This window comes from Diabrotica undecimpunctata, chromosome 8, assembly GCF_040954645.1.
Source record: "Diabrotica undecimpunctata isolate CICGRU chromosome 8, icDiaUnde3, whole genome shotgun sequence".
Classification (NCBI taxonomy): Eukaryota; Metazoa; Arthropoda; class Insecta; order Coleoptera; family Chrysomelidae; genus Diabrotica; species Diabrotica undecimpunctata.
In genome coordinates, this window is record NC_092810.1 from 25,889,731 (window position 1) to 25,907,095 (window position 17,365).

Here is a 17,365-nt window from a genome sequence, read left to right on the forward strand (position 1 = left end):
TTGAACCATCGGTGTTTCGCTTTCCTTCGCTTAGAAATGTGCGTTTCTTTTCAATAAATTTTGTTCCATCACTTATTCTGTCTTTTTTATTTGTCGTGTTCTTTTTAACAATCAGTCCTGCTTTCAAGAGCTTTCGTTGCATTTTTTTATTAATTGTGTTCATGTCGGAATATTCTTGTTGATAATGTTCTACAAATTCTTTTCTTAAGACTGCTCTGTACTCATCTCCCTTTTCTACTCATCTGTCGTATTTTAGTTAGATCTATTTGATTAGATACAATAATTATGTGGCCTGTTTCTACTGGTTTTCGTCTGTTTAACAAGAATCCTTACTCTTAAAAGGAGATGATCGCTGACAGTTATGAATCGATTAAGAGCAGTTATATCTTCAAAAATGTCTTTGTTCCCACACAAAAAGTAATCGATCTCATTTTTCGTCTTTTTATCGGGAGATATCCACGTCCATTTTCGGTTTGCTGGTTTCTTGTAGTGTGTGTTCATGGCATATAAATTGTGTTGTTCTAAAAAGTTATATAATTTTTCTCCTCTTTCGTTTCGTGTGCCATAACTATGCATCCCTATTTTAGTTTCAGTATTTTCTTCTTTTTTACCTAATTTTGCGTTTAAATCTCCAATAATGATGGTATACTTTGTATCATTTTCTTCTAATGCTGTTATCAAATCTTCGTAGATCATTTCAACTCCCTCTTCCTGATGTGTTGTGGGAGCATACTCTTGTATAACCTTGATCTTGGTTTTATTATCTAGGTCTATTATAATATAAGCTACTCTATCAGAAACGCTTTTATATGTAGAAATGTATGGTGTGAGATACTTTTTGACAAAAAATCCTACTCCACCATATGTTTCGTCTATTTTCCCTGTATAGTATAGGCGATTTCCAGAGTTTAGATGCATGCATTGTTCGCCTCTTCTTTTCACTTCTGACAGTCCTACAATGTCCCACTTTATCTTGTATAGTTCTTCTTCTAATTCGTAGACCTTTTCATCTTTAGCCATCGATTGGATGTTGTATGTGGCAGTAGTATCTGTTTTTATTTGTTCGTATCTATTTTGGCGCGTTTTGTTGAGCTTAATTATTATGCAAATATTAAACAATGCAAACATTGGGGAAGATCGACTAGGTTAAACTGTAGGTCCTAGTCGTCTTGGACAATTAACTATCGAGGATAGAAATTATTTGAATTATGTAAAGAAAACGATATGATCATTATAAACACCTGGTATAAACTACCCAATGGATGACTATGTACTTGGAAAGCCAGTCCTATTTGATGATGCAGCCACCCAGGATCTTCAAGAAATCAAAAATACCGTCAAAAAAGTCACTACATTTCCAGAAGCAGATATTGTAGCTGATTGCCAATCCCATGTAATAGATATTAAACTAAGGTTAAAAAAAATCTAGCGACAAAAAAAACAAAAAACCAATGTACTTAAATTTGACGATATAAACAGAAAAGATAACAGTAAAAAAGAATTTATCAATAAAATCAAGAACATCATAGAACAACTAGAAGATCCAGAGGAACTGAGGAATGAATTTAAAAACCAAGTTAACGAAATCTACACAAGCGATGATTAGAGAAGTAATTTAATCAAGCAAAGTAAATCGATAACTGAAGATTACAGCGGAGAATTATGAAATGAGAATGTCTGAAATAGATGGCTAATAAAGATAGAAAAATGGACTCCGTCCACTAGAAGAAAACGAGGTAGACCAAGACAGTCATGGAGAGAAGATGTCGAAGATGCAATAACCGCCAGAGATTTAAAAACTGAAGATTCCTTAGATCACAGAATAAATTATGGTTCAAATATAGGTGGGGTTCTACTTCTCATGCATGGTAATCAGTTACCTCATTAGATAGTTTTTTTTTAACTTTTGTATCAATATTTTAAGGTTCTATTTGAAGCACTAAAATACAAAATGATACTGTGTATAAATAAGTGTGTTCTTGCAATTTCTTTAATGCTGGATTCTTGTTTAATTTTGACAGTGAGTTTCTCCCATTTGTAATCAATAAATAAAATTTACTAAAAAATACTGGATTTCTGTGAGATAATCAACAAATTCAATCTGTTATGTTACATTCTAGCATAATTTTGCAGTTAACTTGTCATGATCTACAACCAGAAAGAACAAAATCAACTGTATCAATACAGCATAAAAGTAAGAATACCAAAAGCAAAGTCTACAGGCTACGGCAATGATTCGAGTAACTAAAACACAACATAAATTTACTAAAGTTCTTTTATTGTGATGAAAACAAAATGAAAATGCTTCCGAACAAGTATACTCTAAGTTTAAAAGATAGTTGCCGTTTTTCTTATAATAATTAGATATAAATAACATACGTTTATAAATTTAGAAACATTTTAAACTATATTTAGTATAAATACCATCTAGAAAAATATCACATTAAATACTATTCGCATATCATCAAGTCCAAGTCCATTACAAACAACTTAAAGAGTCAGAAATCGTTCTCAAAATACAAACATTAGTTTTTGTCGTATCATATATAACCATTAGTGAATTGGTTATGAAGGAAAAGTGAAAGAAAAAGGACGACATATTTCGTGGCTTCATAAAAGGTCAACCGCAGGCCTGTTTTGAGCAGTTGTAGACAAACCCAAATTTTCATGACGATCTCCCAATATCCGGAACTGATAAGCACCGCAAGAGAAGGGAAGGACCTATTAGTTTATTATTGTTTTTACATTTACTATTTGATTAAGTTTTCCAATAAAATGTCAAGACTCACATTATCATACCCACTTTGTGTCGTAAATGTATCTAAAGTTCTTACTGCATCCATCTTTATAACCAAACTAAAACAGGTGGCAAATGGCACAAAAATATGACACGGGTAAAAATCAGCCTAGAAAAGAACTTCACAAGTTCATAACAAAACCGAAAACTGAAGCAACACATCCCAGTGAGCTTCCAACAATATTTTTAAATTGATTTATTTATTTAAGTGTACAAATAATTTGTTTTAAAATTATTAAACATTAATAATTGTCAAGAAAATGTCATAGGACACTTTGCTGTGCCTATATATTTACAGTTACCTACTAAGTTAAAAAAGATAATCTCTTATTATACCCTAAATAGATAAAATTTTAAACTATCTAAGGCATATAAAATTAATTTTTAGGTATCAATAAAAAATTTAAGTGGGTAGCTTGAATTTTAGATTATTCATAAAAGTTTAGTCTTTAATTAAGTTGACAATATGTGTATAATTTCAAAAATTTAAACATATCTCAAGATACCAAATCATCTCAAAACCCGCCAACATTCCCAATACATGTCTAAAAATCAACAAGTACATGTTGCTACGGTACACCTCCTGCAATGATTGGCCTCACGTCGACCAACGACGCACGAAACAACCTAATCATCCAATAGCGGGCTATCGCTGTTGCGCCAATGGAACGAATGCGCGCCCCTCCTTCTTGCCGAAACTCAAGAATGGCTCACTATGTGTGATCAGTCAAGCTGTGAACTCCGCGTGTAACAGTCACCCCAGTGAGAGCCATTTTCGAACTTTTTATCCAAAATATTCACAAAGAAATCGCGTTTCGCGTATAGAAATGTACCCCGAGTGACAAGTTAGTGCTAAATCGAAATGATTAACGCGTTTATGGACACTGGCCATCACCATTTGGCTACTTATGGTTTAAAGATGTCTCCAGGCCACAACGGAGGAGCTGGAAGCATTCCATCGCCTCACCAGAATCCCGCAGCGGCAATGACAGCGCCAGAAGTGGGACCCGGTCACCAGAACCACTTCCAAAGTAATTACGGACACATGGGGCATCTTAATCCTCATGCTGGTTACGCTGCTAGAGACTTTTTATTACGGAGAGATCACCATGATTTTCCTACGGCTCAAACAGCACCTAGTGATCCCGTATTGTTTCATCATCACACTGAGATGCCCCCTCACCACAATCCTCATCTAACACCTCACCACCAAATGCTGTATTCGCGAACGGATCACCACGCTGCCTACCATACCCAGCCGAATCATCACCAGTACCTTAATCCCCACATGGGAATGCCCCATCACCCTTCGAACGTCCATGGAGCCTTTTTCAGGTACATGCGACAACCTATCAAACAAGAAATGCAATGCTTGTGGATAGATCCCGATCAACCGCCTCCTAGAAAATCGTGTGGTAAACATTTTACTAGTATGCATGAAATAGTGTCACATTTGACTGTCGAACATGTGGGAGGACCTGAGTGCACGACACACGCTTGCTTTTGGCAGAACTGTTCGCGAAATGGCAGGCCCTTCAAAGCTAAGTACAAGCTGGTGAACCACATTCGGGTGCATACTGGAGAGAAGCCCTTCCCGTGTCCGTTTCCAGGTTGCGGGAAGGTTTTTGCCAGGAGTGAGAATCTCAAAATACATAAAAGAACGCATACAGGTATGTTTTTCTTTCGTTCACTTTTTAACTTAATTTTTTACAAGACCTGCACGAAAAAGTTGTTTATTTATTTTTATTTGGTAATTATAACAATACATTTAATGACTAGGTACGTTGGTGTATAAAGTTGTTTGTACTTTACAAAATGATTATTTTTATAATCAACGTTTAATTTTTTGGTCCGAAAGTATTTGAGGACACAGACATTTTTGTTTTTTGTACATGCAAGTGCCTTTGATTTACAACTTTTGTTATTTAAATTCTAATTTGATAAATTTTGACATCGATAACTCCAGTGCAAAAAAATGGGTGGATGGATCTTCATAAATTTATGATTCATAATCGCAACAATATCGTGTTACCTTCTTATCATAAATAAAAATGTCTACTTAAACCTGTCAGCTGGAACTCATATTTCAATCATTTCTGTAATAAACTCAAATACACTATTGTTTCACTGCATTAATGTTTTTATAGTTTCTAATATGTGCCTCTTTTAATACTATTCATTCAGCGCTTTCTTTTTCTGGTGACATTTGTTCATATACTTACATATTTTCGTTTCCAACGCGGCATTGATAATTCTTTCGTCCGAAATTATAGTTTATGTAATCTTTTTTTTAATGAATTCTATCTGTAGATTTATATTGAATATTTAATTCCTATGGTTTGGTTTATATATTTTCCTTCAACAATTTCATTACTATGTTGCTTCCCCATTCATTTTTGCCATTATTTCTTATTTTTTATTTACTTATTGCAATTTCCAATCTACTGAACAAATAAATATGATATAAGAGAAAGGGCTTAACTAAGATACCATTCATCAATGGTTGTCTTTTTTCAACTGGTTGGTTGAATAGTTTTTTTTTGCCTAGATGATTTTCGGCATAATCTGTATATATTTTTTTGTATTGATATTCGAAGTTACTTTAATTAAATTTGTTAGATAATTATGCAAAATTGGGTTTGAGACATACCAGGGAGGACCAGTTATTATTCTGAGCACCTCATACTGCACCTACATGTGCTAACTTAACTGGGTTGACTTTTTTCAAAAAATATAGACGCTTATATAGCGTCTATATTCTTTGCTTTTTTTTTCATTTCTCGAGCCAATCATGTAGTAGGCTGAGATGATCTTAAAGTTTTTCAGTGGGTCTTGCTGGATCATCAGTTACAGGAACATCGCCAATGTATAGTAGATAAAGGAATGGTCCAAACACACTGACCTGTGTTACTCCTGTTGATATTTTATGGTAATCAGATAATTTATGATTTACTTGGAATTGTTGATTGTAAAGATATGATTCAAGATGAATAATTGATGTGGTAAATGTTTTAATTTATAGAAAAATCATGTGAGTCCCACATTGTTCAATTGTTTCATCATTTTTATCAAAAATTAATCTCTTTAAAAAACAACTTATCTCTGCTGTCAAGAGGATTTTCTATCCTTGTACATTTTAGATGTGTCAGATTTATCTAATCTTTTTTCAAATTTTAAACTTTTTTTCATATTTTGCAATCTTTGTCCAAATGCTTCAAAATTCCTCTTAATTTTTCTCATAGTTGTATTCTTTTTATCTGTTTCCTTAGTATTCCTTTTCTGCTTCTAACTATTCTTTCAGTTTAGACCACTTTTTTTCAGTAACTTTATTGCTAGTGTAAGTGTTTTATATCCTATTGTTTTATCTTGTTGTTTATTTCGGACTTACATTCCATAGTGTTTTGATACTAGATCCCATGCCACAATTGTGTAGTCTTTTATTAACATTTATGGTTTTCTTCAGTACTTTTGAGTTGATGGGGGCATTTTCATATCTCCAATAATCCGACATTGTGTGCTTTTATTTTCCTTAATCTACTTTTCAGTAGACTTTTATAAACCTTAAAGTTTGTTGTTGAAAGGCAAATGACTGTGTAGAATTCTGGATTGTGGTCCACCTTTTTATATATCGTTAAAAATACGTTCGGTTCTCGTTGTTTTGGTTTTTCTGTTGACCATGCTTCTAGTAGTATCTCTCAAAACCGTTCTTTTCCTTACACAGTAGACATTTCGGGCTTTTTCAATTTAAGTTTTTCTAGCAGGTATACTTAATATTGTAATCCAGGTAGCATATTTTCTCCACTGTCTCTAACGGTGTTATAATTGTTTATTATAATTTTGTCATTTATTTTGGTGTTCTTACAAATGATTAATAGTTTTGTCTTCTTTTAATTTACTTTTAGACCACATTTGTAACAATCCGATATCACCTGAATATCTTGTTTATAAGTTGACCATTTACTGCAATACATCATCTGATTCGTCCAAGGATTCTCTAAGATGTTTTTAGAGTATCGATGTTAAATAATGTTGGTGACAGTATACAACCACGTTGAACTACTTTTTCGACTGTGAAGATCTCGCGTCCTAGTATTTTTAGAATATCGATTAGTTTCCCATGTGATACTTTGTCAAATTCCTTCTGAAAATCATTAAAACCTGCATACACATCGCAGTTGACATCCCTGGCTCTCTGAATTAGAACTTGCAAACTAAAAAGTGCTTCCCTCGTTCCGAGTCCTGCTCTGAACCCAAATTGAACTTCACTTAGGTGCTTTTCTAATTTGGTATATATTATGTGCGAGTGAATGATAGTAAAGATTACTTGGCTCATCAAACTACGAGTAATTATTCTATGTTCTTTATATTTTCTAGCGTTTGCTTTTTTTGGGAAGTGAAATGAATATTTTTGGTAAGTGACCAGTCTCATATCTTGAATAGCTTCGTCAGAGCTGTGATGTGCTGTGTCTCTAATAGCTTTATAATTTCAACATACACTTCATCAGGTCCTGATAATTTACCATCTTTAATGTACATAGCTACTTCTTCTTTTGTTATTTTTCGGCTCTAGGATTGTCTATTTCAGTCACTCTTCTTGCTGTATCTTCGAATAACTCTTGCATGTATTCTTTCCATCTTTTTATTTATCTTCAACTGTAGTCTACATTTGGCCTTCTGTACATTTTTTGATCTTTTTGTGCATATGTAAATCGTTATGTTTGCATTGTAGTGTTGCAATTTCCGTACCATTCTCTATCAACATGCTACTGTTGCTCTTTTTATTTCCCGTAGTATATTCTTATGCAACTTTTTGTATTCACTGACGTTTCTTCCTTTTAACTTTCTTCCTGAGTGTATTTTACAACAATTAATTTTAAGGTGAACTCGGGCACAAGAGCTCTGAATGTCTTAAAGAAGTTGGTCTGCATGATCTACCCGGTCTGCAATAAGAACTACGTCGTCTGCAAACCTCAAGTTGTTCAGAACCTCCCCATTCATATTGGCTCATATAACACGGAGTTTGATCTGGTATTTTCTATTCGCTATCGCATTTCAACCTTATGATATTAGTTGGTATTTTCAGCAGCCGAGGTACTGCAATTTTCTCAGGTTTACAAATTATGAGTACCTATTTTCATATACTATCTTTTCTTTTTGTTAATTTATTAGGGAACATTGTATGCATATGATGTAGGTACGTCTATTATATGGACTATCATTATAATAGTCATTTGAATCTTTTATAATTCTTATAAATTATTGAATTAATAATTATTTTTATACTTTAAATTAAAAAAGTGCGATCAAGCAAAATTTAGAAATCATCTAAAAACTTTGCTCAAAAACAATACACTTACATTAAAAATTTGTACAATAACACAAAAGAATAGATATTTCGTTATTTAATTTTATACATCATACTCTATTTGGAAATACGTGATAGTATAGTGTTTATGGTAGATGACTAAGTTTACAACAAATAATTTTCAAGTTTACCAGATCTTTCCGTCGGAAGGCATTTTTCTTTTTTATTTACATTCTATTGCGTTTTGTAATACTGCAAAACAAATATATCAAGAAATATTTTAGAGAAAATCTAGAAAGGAGGCTAACAAACCAGAATAACACAAATTATATAGAATGCATATGAGAATAATTTAAAGAAGTATTACAAGAAAAAATTCTAAGAACCGGCCCTAGAATAAATAATATAAAAATAAAAAATACGGACACTAAAAATGAATTAAAAAAAAAAGAAGAGAATATGTAAAAAAAAGAAAAGGTTATTCTTGGAACAGAATGTGGAACATATTGAATGGGATAGTGTGAAGAAACCAGTCTTCAAGTTACCAAGAAATAAAGAGGAAGCAATTCCTATGGAAAGCTCCACAACTATATTAAAAAGATAGATGAAAAAATTTGATAAGTAGGTGAGAGATTCTAAAAATATATTGAACACACGGAAAAAATGAATACCTACAAATCTAACCATCCAACCAATGGTTCAAAAGAAATATCTACCAAAGAGGAAATTATAAACATATAGAGCATAAAGATAAACACATTGACAAAAAAGACTTAAGAATAATAACTCATCTATACTTTAACCAAACAGCAAAAGTCAGAGTAGGCAAAGAACTTTCGGAGGAAGTAGAGATAAAAAGAGGCGTAAGGCAAGGTTGCATACTCTCCCCCTTATTGTTCAATCTATATTCGGAAGAAATTATTAAAAAATCACTCAAAAATGTAACAATTGGAATAAACGTCAACGGCAGACCCATCAGCAATATCAGATATGCCGATGATACTATACTAATTGCAGAGAATATACAAGATCTACAGACACTTTAAGATAATGTAGTAAATGCTAGTGAGGAAAGCGGACTAACGCTTAATGCTAATAAAACAAAATTTATAGAATTTCCAAAACACAACAACAAGACATTTTAAACATAAGAGGGGTTCCAATAGAAAAAGTAAAAAAATACAGATATCTTGGTACAATTATTAATGAAAATAACGGATATACAGAAGAAATAAAAATGAGAATTGGACAAGCTAGAGCAACATTTAATAAGACGAGAAAAGTATTATGCAGTAGAGACCTTAGTTTGCAACTCAAAATAAGAATATTACGTTCATATGTGTTTTCGGTGCTGCTGTATGGGGTGGAGGCCTGGACCTTAAAGAAAGAGGTGAGCGATCGACTTGAAGCATTCGAGATGTGGACCTACCGAAGAATATTAAAAATAAGTTGGGTAGACCGAATAACAAATGTTGAGGTCCTCAGAAAGATGACAAAGGAAATGGAAATCATGAATACGATTATGATAAGAAAGTTACAACATCGTGGCCACGTTATGAGAGGGGATAAATATGTGTTGCTACAAACCATAATGCAGGGAAAAATACAGGGAAAACGAAGTATTGGAAGAAGACGCATCTCCTGGCTCAACAGTCTGACAAAGTGGTATAATTGCAGTGCCGTCGACTTGTTCAGAGCTGCAATCTCAAAAGTGAAAATAGCTGTGATGCTTACCAACCTCCTTAGAGGAGACGGTACCTAAAGAAGAAGAAGAACATTTGAAAATAATGAAAAAATACCTTTCAGAAAATATTTAAAAATAGTATATTTAAATGAATATTAAACAAAAGTAGTACTAGGTAACAAAGCATTATATTCAGTAGGTATTGTTAATATGCATTCATAAGTTTTTTATAACAGTGGATAACGTCCATTTAATTCCCTATGTCATGAATTCCTCATTTGTTTGTATTATTTCTAATGAACACTAAAACAAGGATACATGTTCTCTCTTGAAACTTCTTTGTATATCAAAAAGAATATTTTATACAGGTATAACAAATATCTATCATTCCTAAAATACCAACAAAATATTCTAAATATCTACTTTGCTGTAAAAGAAGTATATTTTTCCTCACCAAAACATTTTTAAACAGAATTTCAGATTTAGAAAGTTCGAAAAACATAAAATAAATCATCTGGATTTACTTGGAAATTTCGAAGTACCGTTACAAGATGTAAATGCTATTGAAGGATTATAGGGGAAATATAAACCATCAAATGTTGACCGTTTTTGGTAACATTTTCAGCAGGTAGCTGTCTAATCGTTTAAACAATAGTACTGTACAGATTTGACCGTTATCTGATTGTGGTTGTTGAAGAGAAAGCTTTAAAAACATGTTTATTAAAGTACATGATATTTAACTCAAGTATACAAATTTCCACTGTGAAATAATCAAATTATAGAACGTTTTGTGTCCAGTAGAAGATGCAAAATGTAAAAGTTAATATTGTTGGAATACAGAGTATTTTCATTTGTACTCGCATTACTTTAATTCATTTCCTATCTTATTAATTGCCCTATTAATAATTTCTGTATAACTTTTTCATCTTTTTAAATATGCCTATATATACATAGACGAGTAGTGTTTCAGTGTTTCATCAATTCTCGATAATTATGACAATCTACAATTCCCAAAACGTCCCTAGAGCTACAATTCTCTCAATAAGGTCATAAATATTAAACACTTTCGATTGAAAACGACCACTTCAGCCGACGTTTCCGTATCTTCAGCTTTCGACAATGGACTAACGACTATTTTGACAAGAGCACCATGGAAAACGTGTGACAAAAGCGGAACGCACACATGTGGACACCCTCAAAATTATTCACATAAGTGAACAATGTGCGAAACGAGTCACAGAAGTAGCGTACCAGAGTAGTCAAGTGGGTCGATTGGATTGAACCCTTGATGTTGCGACAACTGGAGTTCGTTCGAATGTTAAGGATACTTCAGATCAAGCGTTGGGATATTGCTAATAATCGTAATGAACGATTTGGATATTTTATTCGTCCCTGCTGTCTCAATTATCTTCCAGATTTTTTATTTATTTTATATCACATCTATATTATTTTGACAGTAGCTTTAGATGTTTATAGGTGGAAAGGAGAGAGAATTTACCTTGTAAAAACAACATAGACAAACAAAGAAATTGCTATTAGTTCAGTCTCTCTAAAAATCATTGATTTAACGTAAAAATAAAAACGGTGAACAAAAACGGTATATTATGAGGGGTAGCTGATGACAAATGCGTGAAGATGTACTGCTGATTTTGCTTTGTTTTTTTAACAATTTTAAAAAATGAAAAATAATCATTCAAAATCAAAAAGATTTTGTTAAAATTTGGTTAACTTTAACGAAAGTACGAGCTGAATATAGGCGCAAATGTCAACCATGAGACAAAATATTTCGGTTTGGCAGTGTTAGCATGTTTTTATAATGTATAAGTTGTTATATGCTACAAATATAAAAGAGAAAGATTTAGAAAAGTACATTTTGATTATATTTGTTATGAATTCTGCAGTTGTCAATTTATATAAAACAAAAACGAGTAAATATTTGTTTCTTTGGAGGTTAATTGCAGATAATTATTAGAAAATTATTTTGGTAATTGCCCTTTGATAGATTAGCGAATAGATCTGGCAATCCTCAAACCACTAGTTGCCAGATTGCAGCAGATGTTTGCAATTAATCTCGAAAGAGACAGATATTTACTCGTTATTATTTTATATAAATTAAAAATTGCAGAATTCATAAACTAATATAATCAACATGTACGTTTTAGAAGCTTTCTCTCTTTATATTTGAAGCGTACAACATATGCATTATAAAAACATGCCAACACTGCCAAACCGAAATATTTTAGGTAGACATGGTAGACATTTGCGGCTATATTCAGTACTTTCGTTAAAGTTAACCTAAAATTGTTATTTAAAAAAAACCGTTTCAAAAGGGGCTGGCTATTTAGCTCGTAAACATTTAAAATAACTTTGGTATTTTTATAGTTATAACCCGTTAAAGTTATCGTACTCGTTAAATACCGCCACTTTAAAACAGAGGGGAAAACTTTCATAGTTCCCATTTTTTAGAATGGAACTTGGAACGCGCTGAAAAATTTTGTAATATCTGGGCTTCTACTGCACGCAGAACATTCATTTTTTGTTAATTCAGTGTAGATCGAGAAAATAATAAGATCTGGGCTACTTTCATCTACCGGAAAAATCGAAAAATAATGGAAAAATTATTATTTTAATTTTTTCCATAAAAAGTTATTGAATTTTATTATTATTTCCTAAGAAATATTTACATTTTAATAATTATTGTATATTATTCATATAAATATTTAATATTAATTATAAATTAATACTCCAAATGTGTTAATTTAAATTAAAATATGAAACGACTTTTTTTTTTTGGAGAATTTTTTACACCCTGAATAAATGATTTTAAAATACATTTTGAAACCAACCTTTTTGTACTTTACAAGAAGAATTACTAATATTAATATTATATCTATATAAATAATATACATTATTCAATAAATTTTAAATATATATATATATATATATATATATATATATATATATATATATATATATATATATATATTCAGGGATTCTACAGTATTCACTGCCTTCCCTCGCTCAACCATTTCCATCTCTCTCTGTTGTTTCATTCTCTATCGTTTAGGCCTCTCTTACTCATGGCGTCGTCTACTTCGTTCCTCCAGGATTTTCGGGGTCGTTCTCTTTTCATCCCTCCTATGGGGCTCCATTCGGTTATTCTCTTTATCCATCTGCTGTCACTAGTTCTTCTTACATGTCCATACCACTTTAAGTCTTTTTTGTTGTATGTATGTTAGTATGTCTGTTTCTATTGATGTTCTTTGCTTTATTTCGTCATTACTTCTCCTATCCATTCTTGTTACTCTGCAGCATCTTCGCAGGCATTCCTTCTCTTTTGCTACTATCTTACTGCTGTTTTTCTTGTTTATGATCCAATTTTCAGCCCCATATGTCATAATACTTCGCACTAATGTTTTATAAATCTGTGTTTTTGTCTTCATATTTAGGTGTCTATCTCACCATACTGAGTTAAGTTGTCGGAATGCTGTTCTTGTTTGTCCTAATCTTTGTGTAATTTCTTCCTCTGTTGTTTCCTTTTTCGTGATTATAAACCCCAAGTATTTGAATTTATCCTTTCCTTTGATTGTTACGTTGTCATCAATATGTAGATCTTCTATGTCTTCTTCACTTGTAGATAGGTACTCTGTTTTCGAGAGGTTAATATCTAGGCCAGCCTTGGTATATTCTTCTTGTAGTTTTTTCATCATGTAGCTGAGGTCGTCTTGGTCTTGTGCAATCACTACTTGATCGTCTGCAAAGCTTAACGTATATAGGTATTCGTTCGTGCCGGTACTCCCATGCCTTCGCATTCTCTTTTCCATGTAGTCAAGGCTTTCTCTAAGTATATTTTGAATAAGGTTGGAGATGTGAAACAACCCTGCAGGAGCCCTTTTGTTGTGGTGAAGTCTCCTATGATTCTTGTTCCCATTTTAATGGACACTTTATTTTCTTTATACAGAGCTTTTGTAGCTTCTATGAGTTCCGTCTGTATTTTTAATTTGTACATTGCCTCCCATAGTTCTGACCTTGGTACAGAGTCATACGCCTTTCTCAGGTCCACAAATGCCAAATGTATATCTCTATTTTTTGCTTTTTTATTTTCCAACAGTTGTTCCAGTGTGTATATGTGGTCTATGCATGATCTTCCTGCCGTGAAGCCTTAACAACAAGATTAAACGGGTAAGGACTTAGTGAAGAGTCTTGATGCAAACCAACCGTCACTGGAAAATTTTCGGTCAATCCTACAGCAGTCCTTACTGTGGTGTACGCTCCCTCATACATCTCCATAGCTCTTGTCCAGAAACTGTGTCGCACGTGTTCTCAAGATCGATAAATATTAAATATAGCTCTCTTTTCTTCTCACTGTATTTCTCTATCATCTGTCTCAATGCAAACAAAGTATCCGTTGTCCTCCTTCCTGGCACAAACCCAAACTGTTCTTTTCCTATCGATGTCCCTCTTATAAACCTTTGCTATACAGTTCACTCACAAATTTTCGCTGTGTGCGACATTAACTGTATCCTTCTATAGTTTTTACAGTCCTGAATGTACCCTTCGTCTTTATACAACGATACCATCATACAGAATACAGATACATAAAGAATACAAACAAAATTCAAACAACAATAACGAAGTGAATGAAAATCGACAAGAAATAAGTGAATATATCGTTTTGTTACAAATACGAATTATAAACTATTTATTTTATTGTTAAAAATATCCATATTAGAATTTCAGTTAAATTATACCTAAAGTAGTTTTTTACCCGTTTTAATTTGTGGGTAAATAAATACTTTTTGAACAACAGGTATTACGTTCAGTCATTAGAAAGTTTGTCTATGTCAAGTATAATAGACACAACTGTAAAATTCCCAGAAGCAAACACAATAGGCCCCGTTCTAGGAACCAAAAGATTATTGTCAAGTACAAAACTTACGACTATTGTGGAATTTGTTTGCCTGGGGATTATAGGAACGCCCTCGAACTTAGGTCAAATGGTTAAAAATCAATTTGAGAAGGATTTTTCGTTTTCTCAGATGGGTATTATTTTGGGAAGGTAGTCAACCTATGGTCGGTTTCGAAGAACGAATTAAAAAATTGTTCTAGGATGACAAAACCGACCTGATTTATGGGTCGTATATTTTTTTAAGTCTTGAAATATGTACAATTAAAGAAACTGGACTGAATGACTGCTTAAACGATTATGCAAGACACCAATAAATATTTAGTTTAACAGGACAATGTGCGTGTTTTATTTAAAGATCACACAAACTCACTTTAAAATGTGTAAGAAATAACCAAAATCGTTATATTAATTTTTTTTATTTACAAAAAGTAGTGCTAAGTATTTAATTTAAAATAATAACAATAACACTCCATTTTTTTAAACTGCTTCAACCACAACGGTTATTAGCAATGGTCGATTTTACAGATAACATAAATATAAAAAAACAAAGAATACAATTAGATTTGGTTGATTAGTCCTGAGGAAACTAAAAAAGTATAGTACGATTGTAGTCACTATGTTCACTTAGAATGTCTTTTATTGTTGTAGGTAACTGTTCATGTTGTCTTTCAAATGCGTACAACGGGCACTCCATTAATAAGTGATGTCCTGTTAGATCAATATCACACGCGTAATACAAAGGTTTGGGTTGCTTCTGTAGTAAGAAATCATGTGTGATCTTGGTGTGTCCTAATCATAGTCTGGAGATGATAACTTGACCTTCACTAGCATGGCATCCAATCGTTCTATTCTTAAAATATGGTATATAGTTTCTAAGATGGTGACACGAATTTCCTTTGAAATGTTTTTCTTGCAAACTTAGGATGGATCGATGAAATTTATTTATAAGAATTTTAAGATCTTCTAAATGGGTATGGTACCCATTTAGGTTCCATTGAATAATAGAATAGAAAATAGTTTAATTAATAAGTCTCCGGAGAGGAATCGCTAGGATCATCGGTAGAAATATTACTTAAAATTTGTTTTGTAATTTTGTTTTTAATTCCAGAACAACGGGATTTAAGATATCTTGGACTTAACATAGGATGTATTTTCTTTACACTGAGAGGATCTGAAGAACCATGCGCATATTCAAAGAAGTCAATAAGTTCTTCCTGTTAAGTATCCATTGTTGGAGTTTTCTTTGAAGAATTGACTGGTGCATTTGGTAAGATCTTCTACTAGGTTTCTGTTGTTTTCTTGTTGAGTTTTTGGTTTTTTGCTTCGTGGCCTCGGTTCAACGAAGCCATTTTCGTCATCTTTTATTGGCGGGGATATTATTTCAGATACGTTTCGTTTGGGGTGCTGGGATGAGGATGCATCTTAAAGAAGGTATCCATTTGAGTCTCATTGGGTATGTCACAGTTTATCGGAGTATGCTTATTTGGTTGAGAAGTAATGATTTTTCTAGACGTTTCAGCCTCAGTAACAGAGGATTGTGTAGAGGAATTTATCGACAAAGGAGCTGATATGTTGTACTGTAGTTTCAGTCTTAGTAGGAGAGGATTTTGTAGAAGAAATCGTAGAAAGGGGAGCTGCTTGGTGTACTTCCTGTAGGGAGTTTAGATTAACAGTATTTTGGGTGTTGTTTGAAGGAGTCTGATTTTTTTTTTGGGACACTTAGATGGAAAATGTCCTTGCTGCTTGCATAAGTAGCAAGATTGCTTTTCGATGGAAAAGAAAATTCAATAGTTGTTATCCTCATGGTTACTTAACCTAGAATCGAGTAATTTATCTAAGTTAGTTGGCGCTATAAAAGTGTATCGTCGTAAACTCAAGATATGCTTGAATGCTGGATTTGAAGTCCCTGTACTGGAAAAGTCAATTGGAGTTATTAGATGTATACCTAAGTTTTCCAGTTGTTCTTGTATAATGCTGTGCGGAATACTTGGACATACGTTGGAAATAATCAATCGTTCGTTTGGAGTTATTAGTCTTCGGGTTTGAATACGTTCTTGATTAATTACTACAATCCCATTGTCGTTTGCTAGAAACTCATCGATATCACTCAAAATTTTTCTTAATGAGAAAATGAAAATATATTACCTTACAGTGCTAATAGTAGTAATAGTAGTATAATAAAGTACTAATTGGTGATAACGAAGAGAACCTACAAAGACAGCTCCACAGCTTCAATATCACAGCAAACAAACTTAATATGAGAATATCAGTAGAAAAAACTAAATGTATAGTGATCAGTAAAGAGCCGCGTAGATGCAAACTAAAAATAGACGGCAAAATTGTAGAACAAGTAATGAAATTCAATTACCTAGGAGTAGAGATCACTAGTGACAGGGATATAAGAACAGAGATCACAAGGCAAGCATCAAAAGCGACAAGAGTAAGTGGTTGCCTCCGAGAAACCATATGGAGAAACAAATATCTGACCATGGAAAGCAAAATGAAAGTATACAAGACAACAGTAAGACCAATCCCAACATATGCAGTGGAGATAAGGACCGATACAAGAAAGACGAAACAACAAATCAACAATATCGAAATGAAAGTATTAACATCAATAGCGGCTATATCATTAAGAGACAGACAAACCAACAGAAGTATACGCGAACA

The 17,365-nt window shown here is 32.9% G+C and overlaps 1 protein-coding gene across 1 annotated transcript in view; it reads left to right on the forward strand.

The window, feature by feature from the left end:
- Window positions 1-3,537: 3,537 nt before the first annotated feature.
- opa (Zic family member odd paired) overlaps window positions 3,538-17,365 on the forward strand; it is a 110,884-nt gene continuing 97,056 nt past the window's right edge. The window contains exon 1 of the mRNA XM_072539906.1: window positions 3,538-4,467. Coding sequence (XP_072396007.1) covers window positions 3,660-4,467 — 808 coding nt within the window. The 5' untranslated portion in view covers window positions 3,538-3,659. The remainder of the gene's footprint in view (window positions 4,468-17,365) is intronic.